This window comes from Muntiacus reevesi, chromosome 2, assembly GCF_963930625.1.
Source record: "Muntiacus reevesi chromosome 2, mMunRee1.1, whole genome shotgun sequence".
Lineage (NCBI taxonomy): Eukaryota > Metazoa > Chordata > Mammalia > Artiodactyla > Cervidae > Muntiacus > Muntiacus reevesi.
Genome location: NC_089250.1, coordinates 52,816,677 through 52,831,052, shown reverse-complemented (window position 1 = coordinate 52,831,052; position 14,376 = coordinate 52,816,677). Strand labels below are relative to the sequence as shown.

The following is a 14,376-nucleotide window of genomic DNA, read 5'->3' as shown; positions in this document are numbered from 1 at the left end:
CTGGACTTCAGCCAGGCCCACCCTGGACTGGATGGGGCTCCCCGTGCAGGCAGCTGGGGGCCTTGTCCCTGCAGAACCGACTTTGGCTGCAGACACCTCATTCAGGTTTGAGCCAGGGGGCTGGGAGTGAGGTGAGAGGCTCACCCTGGGTCCTCCTGGCCACCCCAGCTCCACGGCTGGAGGGAAACCCCAAAAGCCTGGCCAGCCTGGCCAGCTCTCCCAGCCTGTGTGCCCTGGGTCATCGACTCCCACATATGCTGCCCTGGCCCGGAAGCCTGAGCTGGGTCTCTACCCCATCATGGGACCTGAACACCTGCTGCCTCTGATGGCCCTTGGCTGACATGGGGCCTCACTGACAGGGTAGAAGGGCTGGGGGCTGCCAAGAGGGCCAGGGTGCCCAGGGGATGGTTGCATACGTGGCCGTGAAGGGGAAGCTTGTCTCCATGGGCCTAGGGAGGACAGAGGAGGCATAGCTTTAGCAGTGGGGCTATCAGCCGCCTCTTCTGACTCCACTTTGAGGATTCCATGTGGGACAGGCCCCGTGGCAAAGGCCATTTCAGAGGAGGGAGGTCAACAGTGCAGGCACCCCCACTAGAGGCCTGGGGGCTGCAGGGCTGTGGACATCGCGTTACAAGAGGGAAGAAGTCTGATCCTCCGAAAAGAGCAAACACTACATATTTCCTGCCACAGGAGATTTCCCCAGTGGTCCAGTGGTTAAGAATCCACCCTGCAACACAGGGGACACGGGTTCAATCCCTGGTGGGAGAGCTAAGATCCCACATGCCCTGGAGCAAACTGTGCAACACGACTGCTGAGCCCGCGCACAGAAGATCCTGCATGAGGACACAAAGACCCCTCGTGCCGCAACTCAGACCCGACGCAGCCAAATACATAAATTTCCTGCCACAGGGAAACCCAGGAAAATCAGCAGGACATTCTCCTCGGCGGGGGCCTCTCAGTGTCCCCTCAGCCTCTGTACCCCACACTCAGCCCAGAGTCAGCCCAGAGCAGATCTCAGGAAAGTGGGAGATGGACAAACAGATGGATGATGGATGGACAGACAGACAGATGGCTGGTGAGGCCTCCCCCAAGAGAGGAGCCTGGCGGCTGTGCACTCTGGGGTGGCCAGGCCAGCGGGCAGGCTCTGCAGCCGTACTTACAGGATGCCTGCTCGCACTAGAGGTTGGAAGGCTTTTCATTGACGTGGTAGAGAGGAAATGGGTCAAATCCACTAATGAAATCAACTGAAACAAACCAAGACCCAAATAAAACAACCCAAATGATGGACAGGATGGCACAGCAGAGAAGTTCCCGAGTGCAAACACTCAGGTGATGACACAGCAGCAGGAGCGGACCAGACTGGAGGGTAGGGGGCGGGTTTCCCACTAGGCGAAGGGTTTCACAGGACACTGGCCTCTCAGTGGGGGTCTGCCCCTTGCCCTTCTGGGCTCCCCCTGTCCTGGTGCCTCAAAGCTGTGACTGCACTGCACATGGGCGACCAGGGCCCGCTGAGCAAAGCTGAACCCCAGGGCTGGCTCCCGACCTAAAACATTTTAATGTAACCAATACAGGAAGCCCCTTCTGCTTCCTCCCAGTTGACTGTGGGGTGAGCGATAGTTTGGGGCCACCGGACACCAGGGGGCAGGATACCTGGAGGCTGGTCCCTGAGCAAATCTGGTTTCAGAGGACACTCTGCCCGCCCACTCTATGGCCACCTGACCTCTAGGGACAGAGGCTCTGAATTGTGCTTCAGATCTAGAGAAGTTTCTGCCCACAGGAGCCCTGGTTCCCCTGGGTCCACCCAGCCCCTCTCATCCTGGCGAGACCCCATCAGAGCCTGGGGTGGTCAGATCAGCAAGAACACCTGAGTGTTCATGCTGCAAATCAGAGGAAAGTTGAGAGCATTCTCAGATGGGGGATGTGCCTGCGCTTCTCAAATCTGTCCCCCCAGTACTGGGGCCTGAAATGGGGCCAGCTGCCCACTGCAAGGGGGAGCGAGAGGGCTTTTCCTCTGCTAGTCAGAGCTCAGCCTTCTGCGTGCAACAGCTGTAGGGACTGCAGAGTCAGCCCTGCAGTACAGGAACCCTCAGACCATGGGAGCTTGGGGTGTGTTGACCCCTGGTGCCCACAGCCCAGGACCTCCCCATCTCTGCCTAAGCCAACCAGGACTTGGGGACCCATTTAAGAGGCCAGCTCTCAGGCCTCTGTGGCCAGCCTGCAGCTTCTCTTCTCCTCCCCCTGGTGGGGCCAGCAGGTTGGTAACGGGATTCTGCAGGAGGCTGGTGGTCACTCACTTGCAGCTGTCCTCCTCCTTGGTGATCACACTGACCACATGGCAGGCACAGATGAAGCCCACAGGCTGAAAGACACGGGGAGGTCCCTCAGACTGAAGCCCTGGGAGATGCATTCACATCTTCATGGGACATGGACCTCAGTGCATCCTAACCATGTGGCCACCGCCTGCTGACCTCCTCATCTGTAACTCTGAACAAGCAGGGTGATCTGCCAGCCTCCTCAACTCTGGAGTTCCAGATGGCGTCCACTCCCCAGTGGAGCTTGCACATGCATCCCTGTGGGCAAGGGCTGAGAGGGGCGAGGGCAGTCAGTGGATGAGTGAGTCAGGAAGGTGATCAAGCCCCTGCTTGAACGAGGGGTAAGATGCAGAGAGATGCTCTGGGAGGCACATGGCCACAGCCAGGATGTCCCCTGAGCTGACACCCCGTTACAGCCAGGCCATCCTCCCTGGGGCCTCTCACTGTAAGTAATGACTGGATTTCTTCCCCCGGGAAGCCACCGTACAGAAGCTCCAAGTCAGCCAAGTTCACAGTCTGCACAACAGCACAGGGGAGACAGACTGAGGACTTGGTGCAATAGGCAATGCTGGGCAGAGTGGGTGGGGCAGGCTGCTGCCCTGCAAGTGGTGAGGGCTTGGTGGGACACAAGTTCATCAGCTGGGCTCCTCAAAGGATGCTCAGACTTCAGGGCAAAGAGGGCAGACCTGTGTTCAATCCCCACACACCCCCGGGCACCAGGGCCACTGCAGGAGACAGGGCTCCAGCTAAGATGGGACAAGGCCAGCACCACCCAAGCCTGGGCAATGGTAAGCATGGGGTGGGGAGGGGAGGAGTTCCCCCACGCCTGGTGTATATCTGTCTTGCTGGGACCTTGACTGATCAGGGGAACAAGCAGAAAGGAGGTTTCAGAGAAGGTGGTGGGGTCTGTCTATGGGACAATCACAATGCGGGGTGGGGGAGGGACATGAAGGCGGCCAGCAGTACAGCTTTAGGAGCAAGGGCCACAGGAAGGAGAGGCTGCCTTCTATCATCAGTGGTGAGACCTCAGGGGGTAGCTTAATCTTTGCGTCTTATCTCTTCATGCAATACAGCCCAACAGTTTCCCTCGATGCCCCATGTGCCTCGAAGGAGGAGCTGGAGCTCAAAGGGCTCAGAAGCCCATCCTCCCAGACAGCAGGCCAGGGGCGTCTGCTGTGTCTATCTGCTTGCCATCGAAAGGCAAACCTAGCTGCCATTCCCAACAGCCTTGCCCGAGAGCTGGCCAAGGTGCTGAAAACCTCATCACTGCAGCCCTGCTCCTCCTCGGCGGGCAGGCGGGGCGCTGGGGGAGGCCACCCTGTCTTCCACATGTCTGCCCTCACAATGCCCCTCCTGTCCCGCCTCGGGATCCTGCCCAGCTCCTCCATGGGGCTCTTGGACCTGCCATCCTCGCCCCCCAGCACCGGCCGACTGTGCAGTCAAGGGTCTGTGTCTCCTGGATCCTCAAGAGCAAACAGCAGAGCACTGACTGGTATTTAGAGACTGACATTTCACTGAAGACCTTCTGTATAGCACAGGGAACTCTACTCAACATTGTGTAATAACCTACGCAGGAAAAGAATCTGAAAAAGAAAGGACATACCTATGTGTATAACTGAACCATCTTGCTGTACACCATAAACCAATGCAACATGGTACATCAACTATGTGTATGCGTGCTAACTCACTTCAGCCATGTCTGACCCTTTGTGACACTACGGACTGTAACCCACCAGCCTCCTCTGTCCATGGGATTCTCCAGGCTATACGTCAACAAAAAACTAAATTTTAAAAAGGAGGCTTCCCTGGTGACTCAGTGGTAAAGAATTCACCTGCCAATGCAGGAGACATGAGCTTGACCCCTGGTCTGGGAAGATCCCGCTGAGGGAGGGGCAGCTCCACGTCCTTGGGGCAGCATCCAGGTGTCCCAAAAGTTGATTCCCTGCAGGTCCTGGGAGAGCAGGAGGAGGGGGAGCCCCGGACGCTCATGAGGCACCCAAACTGTCCTGTTTTCTCTGCCAAGGAAGGCCCTAGACTTGGAATTCAGTTTCCAATGTCAGCTGCTGGTGCAGAGCATCCATGTTGTAAACCCAGCATCCACCCAGACACTCTGCTCTTGACCCACTGTGTGAACCAGGGAGTCAGTAGCCTTCATGTCTGACCAGCGACCTGTGGTGGCCACACCTGTCCTGCCTCAAGCCCTGGAGTCAGTCCAGGTTGCCTGGCACTGGCTCAGCCTGCTCCCGGCCCTTCCCATCAAATCGCTTCCCTGGGGCTGCGGACAAAATACCCCATACTCAATTACCTTTGATTTTCAGATACACAGTAAAACTCTTTTTATTATAAGTAAGCCCCAAACATAGCATGGAACATGCTTACACTAAAACTTGCTGTTTATCTAAAATTCAACTTTAACTGGGCACTATGTATTTTTATTTGAAGAATCCACACTGCTATTCTCAATACCACAGGAGGAGAAAGCAGCCAGTGTTCAGGCCAGGTTGGGGTTCCCCTGCTACCCCTGGCTCCAGGACCCACCGTCGGGCATGGAAACAGAGTCTCTGACTTGGAGGAGCCCATTGGGAAGCTCTCAGGGCTCCTGACCTGTCATGCTGCCTATGGGGCAGGGAGAGGGCTGCAGAAGCCTTCATCTCAGTGCCCCTTGTGGAGGATTCCATAGGCCTGCCTGGCCCCGCAGCATCCTCAGAAGCTTCAGGTTCTGTCTCCTCGGCTCATCCTCATGCCAACCCTGGGGTCACAGTTGGTCCTGAGCCCACTTCACAGAGCGGGTGGCCCAGGCCACAGAGGAGGGGGTGGTGGTGTGGTTCCTTAACCTCTCAGCAGGGATGGGGTGAGGAGGGGCTTCCTGCCCTGGCAGAGGCCACGGTGCACCCTCCCCACCTCCCCTCCCCCATGCTCACTGCCAGCAGGGTCTGCAGGGCGCTGTGCAGGGCCTCTGTGTGGCCATGCTCCAGGATGGCTGTCTGTCCAGAGGACCCAGGCCAGCTGCTGGTTCCTCGTGCGTACAGCCCAGGCCATGCTCACACCACCAGGACCACTGCCAGGAGAGGTTGAGGTCAGGAGGTCACTGACCTTCTGAGGAGAGGAGGTGGGACCGACCGGGTGAGTGCCAGGGACACTACCAGCCTGCCCCCCCACAGCAGTGCAGATGGGCTCCCTGAGCAGGGCAAGGGGTTTGCTGTTGGGGACAGGGGCACCAAGGCCCTCCAGCCTTTCCCTGCAGGGAAGGCCTTACTGTGCTTGCCATGGACCCCAGCTCATATCCTCTCCTGCAGGAAGACCTCGCTGCCCAGGACACACTCTTGCTGTGCCCTGGGCCCCTCCTTCGCATCTCTGGCCAATGCTGCCATTTCAGGTATGTTGGAACTAACATCTGTCCCCCCACTGCTGTCCAGGTGTGGTCCCACGAAGCAGGGGTCATCTGCCCCACTGCCTACCATGCTACCCGCCCCATTCCTGGCTCTTAAGACTCCCCTCTGAGCTTTGGGCAAGGATAAAACACAGCACTTCATGTGACGTGCTCCAATGAGTTGCATAGGCAGGATTTGCTCACATGGATACTCCCAGCAGAACACAGCTTAGATGAGTTGTCCCCCAGCCCGTAGAGGGATCAGGGGCTTTATCAGCACTTGAAGGAGCAGTCCAGAGGGTGGGCAGGAGGACGGCATCCTGTCTGTCTGACCACCCGGGTGGTGGTCCCACCTGCATCCCTCTGCAAAGGCTAGTCTCTCTGCTCCTGCTCCCCAGCCTTGACTCTCCTTCCAGGTGCTGCCCAGGCTCCCAGGCCCCCTCCTCCAGAAAGCCTTCCCTGGTGCACCTCCTCCCAGCTGGAGACCACCTGTCCACCAATACCCACAACTCCTCATCCATCCATCAGATCACTGGTCTTTCTCCAAACCTTTACTGAGTGGCTGCTGTGGGCCAGGACTGCTCAGGGTGCAGGGGACACAACCATAAACAGACCTAGCCGCTGCCTCCACGAGGGAAACGGGCAATAAACAACCAAGCATGCCCAGTCCCCCTGGAACCGGCCAAGACCCCTCTATTTGCACGAGTTTCCTACAACTTCACTCACCTTTGAGAGGGCCCCATGTCCAAGTAGACGCAGATAATCAAGACATTCCAGGCCATCCAGGTGGCTGCCCACACTGCCTACTACTGAGACAGGGGAGGACAGGTGTGGGGTGAGCCCAGCTCTTCAGGGCGGGAACTTGATTTTGCACCATGCCCTTGGAGAACAAAGCCTCTGCAGGGTGGGGGGCTCTGCTTCCCGAGTCTGAAGACCAGGGTGCTCCATTTGGAGGAGGGCCTCCTCCGGCCCACCAGGGACAGGTCCCACACTGTGCTGATGGGGTGACAGGGCTCCTGCTCCCCTGGGGGTAGGGGGTGCACCCAGGAGATGGGAATAGCTGGTTGGGGGAGCCAGCATGGAGCACAGTTTCTGGGCTCAGTGTCCTGGCCCAGGGGTGCCTGTGGCCCGTCCTGCATAGACCAATAGTCAGCGAGAGCATGTGTGGCCTGAACTCCAGAGCACCCCCAAAATCCAACCCAAAGATCACCACCTAGAGCTGCCTGCAGGGGGAGGGCTGCCTGTTGGCACCCAGTTTTACTGAGACCCAGCCCTGGCCCACTGTGCCATACTGCTCAGCCTGGTCTGTGCCGCGGCGCTGAGCTGAGTACCTGCCACAAGGAAGGGAGCCCGCACCTGGGCCTTTACAGTAGTGTTTGCTGCACATCCTGGCCCAGACCAATAATTGTGATCTACACTGAAGGAAAATGCTGCTCTGCTTGCAGCAAAACCTCCTGCACATCCTTTGAGCTTCTTCTGCAACAGGGAGGTGGGGGGAGGTGGGTACGAGAAGGTGGCAGGGCAGGGGAAGTGGTGCTGGAACATTCCGGGTTTCAATCCCGCCCTGGTGCCCTGCAGCTCAGTTTCCCAGAAGCTTTCCTGAAGCCACAATTTCCATGTCAGAACTCAGAAGTTCAAGCTTCTGGCAGGTTTGTGCCTGTGGGTCTGTGCGGCTGAAATCCTGGCCTTTCCAGGTTTTCTAGTGGCTTCTAGGACAATATTGTCACTGAAGCCCCCCATGCTGGTCATCCCAGCCCACCTGCCTGCAGAAGGGCTGGAGCAGAGCCAACTCACCACCACAATGTAGCAAGGTCGGCACTGGATGGTGCCGAAGAGCCCCAGGATAACCACGATGGTGTGGGCGAAGGTGGCCAAGATGGGTGCCCACTGGTAGCCCAGGAAGTTGAATACCTGCAGCTCCAGGGCAGTAACCTAGGAGCAGGGCGGGTGCATGAGGGGCAGTAAACCCCTGGGGGCCCTGGACCCCCCTCCTGCCTGATCACCACTATCCAGCGCCCACTGTGGTCTCAACTCTTCAACAAAAATCTCCTGATGAGTCAAATGCACCCACAAGCATCACCACTGGGGTGTTCCTCTTGAGCAAGTCCCCAGCCTCAGTTTCCTCACCTGTATAATGAGAACACAGGGGCTGCTCTAAGTCAGGAGGCTGTCAGACCAAACAGTGAACACGGGGCAGAAAGGTCAAGTTCAAGTGGGACATTGTGCTCCTTGGGCCCCCAGATCAGCACCCTCTCTGTTTGCAGGGTTCTCTCACAGCTTGGGGGTGCTCTCCCCTTCCAGGGTGCTCCCACACCCCAGCACTGTGGGCATGAGCCTTGCAGGCTCGGCCAATGGAGGACCAACACTAAGGGATCAGAGGCGCCTAAGAAACCTGCCCTTTTATATGCAGGGGAGATGGACCAACTCCAAGCCTGGTCATGACTTCAGAAAGCATTCCCTCATTCATTCATTCATTCATTCACTCATCTTGTCTGTAGGCAAAGTTCATCACCAGGAGAAAGTAAAACTGAATCCACTGTACCCCGCAATTTCCCCACATGCCCACTGTGAACCCAGCACTCACTGCCAACAGGAGGGCTACAGAGGCAAGTGCACCATCCCCACCCAGAGCAAGTGGGGCAGGGGCTGCCAGCTGGAGCCCTGACATGGGGTGGACTCTGAAGGGTGGAGGAGAGAGGGGAGCCCTTCCCAGCAGGCAGCCTCAGGTGTTAGAGGGAGAAGCCAGTCCTCTCACAGTCGGGATGGACTGGACCTGGACGGGTTGAGGCAAGAGCAGCAGAGCTGGGACAGAGGGGAGTGAGGAGGACAGGGTGGCGAGGGGCGATCTCCCTCACACATGGCCCCAACACTAATGGATGGAGCCCAGCCAGGTAGGCCTGTGTGGATCGGCTCTGTGGTCACCAGGCCTGCTGGCCACAGAAGCCCCTACTGCAGCCAGGATGCTCGGCCCTCCCCCAACACTCCCACTCCTCTTCACTGCTCTCGGCCTGTGTCCTGGAGCCCTCATGGAACCCCAGCCAGCTCCCAGGACACAGCTGCTATGGGTGCATCCTGGGCACTGGCCAGAGCGGTAACAGCTATTTCCAAGGGGTCTCAGAGAGGGGTATTCCAAGTGTGTCCTCCGGGAGGCTGGGTTCTGCCCTAGGAGACAGCTAGAGTGGGGAGCAGGGAGGTGGGAACAGGCCACAAGCAGGGGATCACAACAGGCAGTTTCCAGGGGGAAGGTGTCTCTCAGCAGAGTGGCCGGGCAGGACCCCCATGGAGAGGCTCCAGAATGTTCTTCCCCTGCAGGAGGAAGCAGGCAGTAGGGCACAAAGTGGAGAACTTGTCAGCGAACTGGGCCAGTTTCAGGGTACATTTCAGGGTCTGATTGAGCAGATGTTAAGCCTTCTCCTCAGTCTGCTGGGTGCTGTCCAGGGAAGCCTGTTCCCTGCAGGGTGGGCACAGCAGCCCCCAGGTCTTTGGGGCACCCAGCTGCAAGAACACCCATGCCCTTAAGACAAAGTCTGAGCCCCTCATATAGGTGGGGCAGCCTGGCCCTGCCATCCAGCCCCACCCTCACTTCATTGCTGCGTCCTGAGTCCCTGCACCTCTCAACTCCTAGAGCCATGGTCCTGTCTCACTGCCCCATTCTCCCAGCATGTACACAGGGCTGACCTGGGCAGCAAGAGGGTCTGTCTGTCCATCTGTCTGCAGATACTGCCTGGAGCTAGACCACCGCCGGGCCCTGAATGAGCCTCACTGGCCCCATCTGCGCTCAGCTGACCCTGGTATGGCCCCCAGTACCCAGAGGAGCCCTGCACATAGAAACTCCTCAGTTACACAGATTAGGGGAAAAGAGAGACCAGTGTCTAAGGGCAGAGGTCCTGCCTCCCTGATCCAGCCTGACTGGGCAGCTGTGGGTGGGTAGACTTGAACCCCAAGCTGACAGCCTCCAAGGAGGATGGCCACATGGACTCTCTGCCACAGATGAGGGCAGGGAGGGATGGGTGGAAGGACTGCCATGAGGAGGCAAATATTAGAGGTGGTGAAAAAGGAGCAGGGAGATGGGGGAGTGGAAGCAAGAACACCCTACACTGGTGGGACGTTCCTTGGGGCAGGAAAAAGAAACACTCACCCGCATGCACACAAGAGCACACACAAACACACATATGCACACATGAGCACACATATGCATGCACGAGCACATATGTGCACGCACAAACACACACAAGCACACCTGAGCACACACAAGCATGCACACAGCCCTCAGGGCAGAGCTGGCCCAACAGCACCTGTTCTAGACACAGAATGAGCCCCAGTCTGAGCACAGGCCTCCCCTTGGTGTCCAGAAGCCCTGACCAATGGGCAGAACACCCGCCCTGCCTGAGCTCCTCCAGGTACCATGCACGGAGCGGGGAGGCAAAGTGAGGATGCCCCAAATGCCCTCTCCATCCCGCCCCCGACCCAGCCGGCTGTGCAGCCCTGCTGAGGGCTCTCTAAGTCTGAGGGGTGGTCCCCAGGGTCTGCTCACCAGAGACCCCACAGCTGGCAGGGTGGCCAGCACAGGTGGGGCTGGTGGGGCTGTCATTTTGTTTCCAAGCCAAGGTCCTGGAAGGCTCCGCATTCCGCAGTGCCCCAGCAGCCCGCTCGCCTGTCCCAAACCCCTCCCTGGGCCCTGGCTCCTACAAACCTGGGGCACAGCCTGGGAAAAGGCTCCGGGGTGTTCCTCAGGCTCAGAGCCCACAAAGGTCACGCTATTCTCCAGGGAGAAGGTTCAGAGATGCTCAGGCCTTTGTCCTGAAGTTGGGTAACAAGAAAACTCTCACGCTTGTCAGAAAGAGAAAAGCAAGCCAAGGACTCAGTTCACGGTTTCCCCCTCTGCTCCCCCTTCCCACACACACAGTGAGCCGAGCGGTGGACCATGTCAAACCTCTTCCTACTCCACTGCTCCCTCCACCCAGCAGAGCAGGGACAGGGGCATGGCTGGGACAAAAGGCCTTCTGCAGCTGTCTACTGCTCTTAGCTGTGGCCACTGGCCAAGTGGGGAGGCAGCTCTGTCCTGGCACTAGGACTTGCCTGGCTGAGACTAAAGAGTCCGCAAGAAGCCCCATCCAGGGAAACCCTGTTCCCCTCAAGCCTAGACAGCCTTCCCCCACTTCCCACCCAGCTGCAGCCACATCTCCAGAGGTCTGTGGGGTGCCCATCTGTGCACCATCCACCGAGAGATAATGAGTGCCATGGTTCTTCTAAGGCCTGAGGTGGCTCCCTGCTGCTGGCGGAACAGTCCCTGGGCCTCACACCTTCTGTAGGCCTGAGCTCTCACCTGGCCTGATGTGACCAGAAAAATCTCTGCAGATTGCCCACCTACTTCCTTGATACCAATAGCCCCAGACCTGCGATTCCACAGCACTAAGCCTGCCCCAGAGGAAGCTCCAGGAATCCCTTCCTGCCCCCAGGCAGACCTGTGTATCTCAGCCTCCTGCCAGCCCTGCCCTCAGGGAAAGGATCAGACCCCCCCATCTCTGCACCGTGGGGAGGACTTCCTACTCACAGCCTCTTTGAAGCAAGCCCCTTCCTCCTCCACAGCCCTCCAGTTCCAGAGAAAGCACCCTGCAAGCTGAGCTAGAAGCACACCCAGAGACCTCAACAAAGCAGCATTTCCCTTTTAAGACCAGAGACCCGGAGGCCCACCTTCATCTCCTCCCCAGCCCAGTGGCCTCCACCTTCCTTTAGGCCCTTCCTCCTGGGCAGCAGGAGCTCTTGGAAGCTCCAAGGGCAGAACTAAAGGAGGAGAAACTTGGAAAGAGGACTGCCCAAGTCCTCTGACAAAGCTTGGAATTCAAAGAGCTCGGCTAATCCCAGACACAAAAGATACGGAAGTGCAGCCCTGCAAGAGAGCTCCAACCCTCTTCTCCACTCCCCGAATCTTCAGGTCAGGACAAAGGGCAGGGGCGCCCTCCTCCAGCTTGGGACCGCCAAGGGCGGGCAGAGCGGGGCTCAAATACCCCCTCCACAGACAGGCCAACATACTGATAGATACTCCCAAACTCACCTGAACCCTGGCCCCCAGGGGCTGTCAGATCTCAGAAGAGGGACTCCACAGCTCACTCACTGCCTAGTGCTGGCTTCACAAACACACACACACACACCCTTGCATATGTTCCTTGTGCACACACTCGGGGCCACACACATCTTCGGACAACTGGCTACACACACACACACACACACACACACACACACACCCTTGCATATGTTCCTTGTGCGCACACTCGGGGCCACACACATCTTCAGACAACTGGCTACACACACACACACACACACACACACACACACACACACCCTTGCATATGTTCCTTGTGCGCACACTCGGGGCCACACACATCTTCGGACAACCGTGGACATCGCGCGCAGCGGCGCCCCTTCCCAGCTCAGGTCTCGGAGATCCAGGGCCGGGCGCTCCGGCCGGAGGCTTTTGTTCCGCTCCAGCCACTTTCAGCAGCTCCCCAGCACCTGTGCGGCCGCTTAGGACCCCTCTCCGCACCTCGCGGCCGCCCCGCACCGCGCCCCCAGCCCGGCCCCGGAGCGCACACACTGCGCGCCGGGTCGCACGGAGGGGCCTTCGGGGTCGCGCATTGGGCGCTGGCTTCCCACTCCTCGCCCTCGGGCGGCGGGGAACTGAGGCAACAGAAGCGTGTGGGCCCTGCCCAGTCGGGAAACCGCAGAGAGACTGCTGCGGACCCAGTGGGCAGGGCTGAGAGCCGGAGGCGGCGTCCGGATCCCCTGTGCGCCGGGATTGCCGGGCCCGAGGACCGGTCGCCACTCACTAGCTGGAAAGTACAAATGAAGATGAGAGCGCAACGGCCAGAGCAGCGGCCCACGGTACCGGCCCTACACCGGTGCACCAGGGACCCCCGGCGCGCCGGACTTCCGACCCTCTGTCCGCCGCCCCCGCCCTGCAGCTCCTCACATTCCCACTTCAGCCCCGCCCACGGGCCCTCCCCCGGCCCCTCCCTCCGGTTCCCGACCCCTCCCCGCACTCGTGACCTTCGCAGGCCAGGTCCTACCCCGAAGCTCCCACCTGCCCTCCGTTCAGCTCCGCCGGGCAGCCAGGGTCCCCCAGCGCAGCCGCGTCTCTCCGAATAATAGCTGTGCCAAGTCTCTCTCCCTCTCTAACTCGGACTCTGGGGGTTTCTCGCCAGCTAGGGACGGGGCGTGGGATCCCCTTCTTAAAGGGCGATGGCGCGGCTTCTCAGGCGGCCTGGAGTTGGAGGAGCCTTGCGGTGGCTCCGGGACAGACCTGGCACTGCTGCCAACCCACCCCACCCCACACTTCCTGAGCTTGCCCCCAGGCCCTTGCGGGACCCAACCAACCAGCCTCCTTCCTAATGGGGCCCCAGGCACACTCAATCACTGAGGCTTCCTGGACCAGGTTAAGTGCTCAGAAGTCCCCCTCCTGGGGGTGAGGGCCTAGGAGGAAGAGGAGGGGGTGGCCAGCCTATTGGAGTTCACCTTCCCAGGCACCGTGGGGGGCCTGCAGGCCAGGCCAGGATCAGGCTGGAGGGGGAGGGAGACCCGGGGTTGCAGGCAGGTTCCTGTGCTAACTGGAGGGAGGACTAGAGGAGGACCCCCAGGTCACAGATGTGGAGGTGGGACTGAGCAAGGGGGAAGGCAGATGGTGGGAGGGAGGCAGTTAAGGTGGGGGCCAGAGGTGTGGGCACAGCTGGGTTGGGACTTCTCCCTGGTCATAGGGAGCCTCTGGGTTCTCTATCAGTGTGAGCCATGGTCAAGTTGTGCCTCGTGCTGGGAGGGGGCATGAGGCCCTGGTTAGACCCCAGGGAGGAGCAGGACCCGAACAGAGTGGCCGTATGGGTGGGAGAGGGAAGGGTCACACTAGGTGAGGGGCAGCTCAGCACGTGGCACTTCAGTCCACCTGAAACGCTTCTTCTCTCCCACCTTCAGGCTGAGTCCCTGCCTCTCCAGACAGACAAGTTGCCCTTCAACCTACACTGGTTTCCTCCTTCCTTCCAGCAGCAGTTCCCCTCCCCATCCCTCTTACCCCACCCCAAAGAGAAGAGTAGTCGGACAGAGCCCCACCCAGGCATCTCCAGTGGACAGAGCCCCACCCAGGCATCTCCAGTGTTCATGCCAAGCTGGCTGGGCTCAGGCTGAGCCCCGGGGACACAGAAGGAAGCCACGAAATCCCCACCTCAACTTTGGCCACAGGGGAAGCTCACCTGACCCCCAGGGAACATGGTGGGCTGTAAAGCAGGTGTAAACTGCTTGCTCCCCACCCCTCAGACTTCTGTTGAGCCCTTGCAGTCCTGGGAACTGCCTCCCTCTGGAGCTCCAGGGCTGAAGCTTGGGTCTTAGATGCCACAGGTCAGCACATTCCATCCCTTTGGCCTGTTGTTGGTTCAGAAGTGGGCACGTGACCCAACCAACAGAATCTTGGGCTTTTGGCTGGGATGTGAACCACAAAGCTTACAGCATTAGGAGCGGCATATTGGGGACCTTCAGATGAAAATGGAACAGCAGAGCAAACATACAGAGAGAAACCTGGTTCTTAGTGATGCCGTTGAGCTGCTCGATCAAACCTTATCCAAAAGCCAGATTACCACTTGGCTTTTCACCACATGAGCCAATAGCATCCTTTTGTTGTTTAAGCCATGTGGGGTTGGGTTTTCTGTATCT

The 14,376-nt window shown here is 58.9% G+C and overlaps 1 protein-coding gene across 1 annotated transcript; it reads right to left on the bottom strand.

The window, feature by feature from the left end:
- Window positions 1-349: 349 nt before the first annotated feature.
- NKAIN4 (sodium/potassium transporting ATPase interacting 4) lies at window positions 350-14,187 on the bottom strand. The gene is given in 11 exon segments (XM_065919165.1): window positions 350-449; window positions 1,157-1,244; window positions 2,299-2,359; window positions 5,234-5,292; window positions 5,295-5,387; window positions 5,390-5,490; window positions 6,409-6,488; window positions 7,477-7,614; window positions 12,510-12,659; window positions 12,764-12,884; window positions 14,171-14,187. Coding segments are annotated over 11 exon segments (1,008 nt in total).
- Window positions 14,188-14,376: the final 189 nt, after the last annotated feature.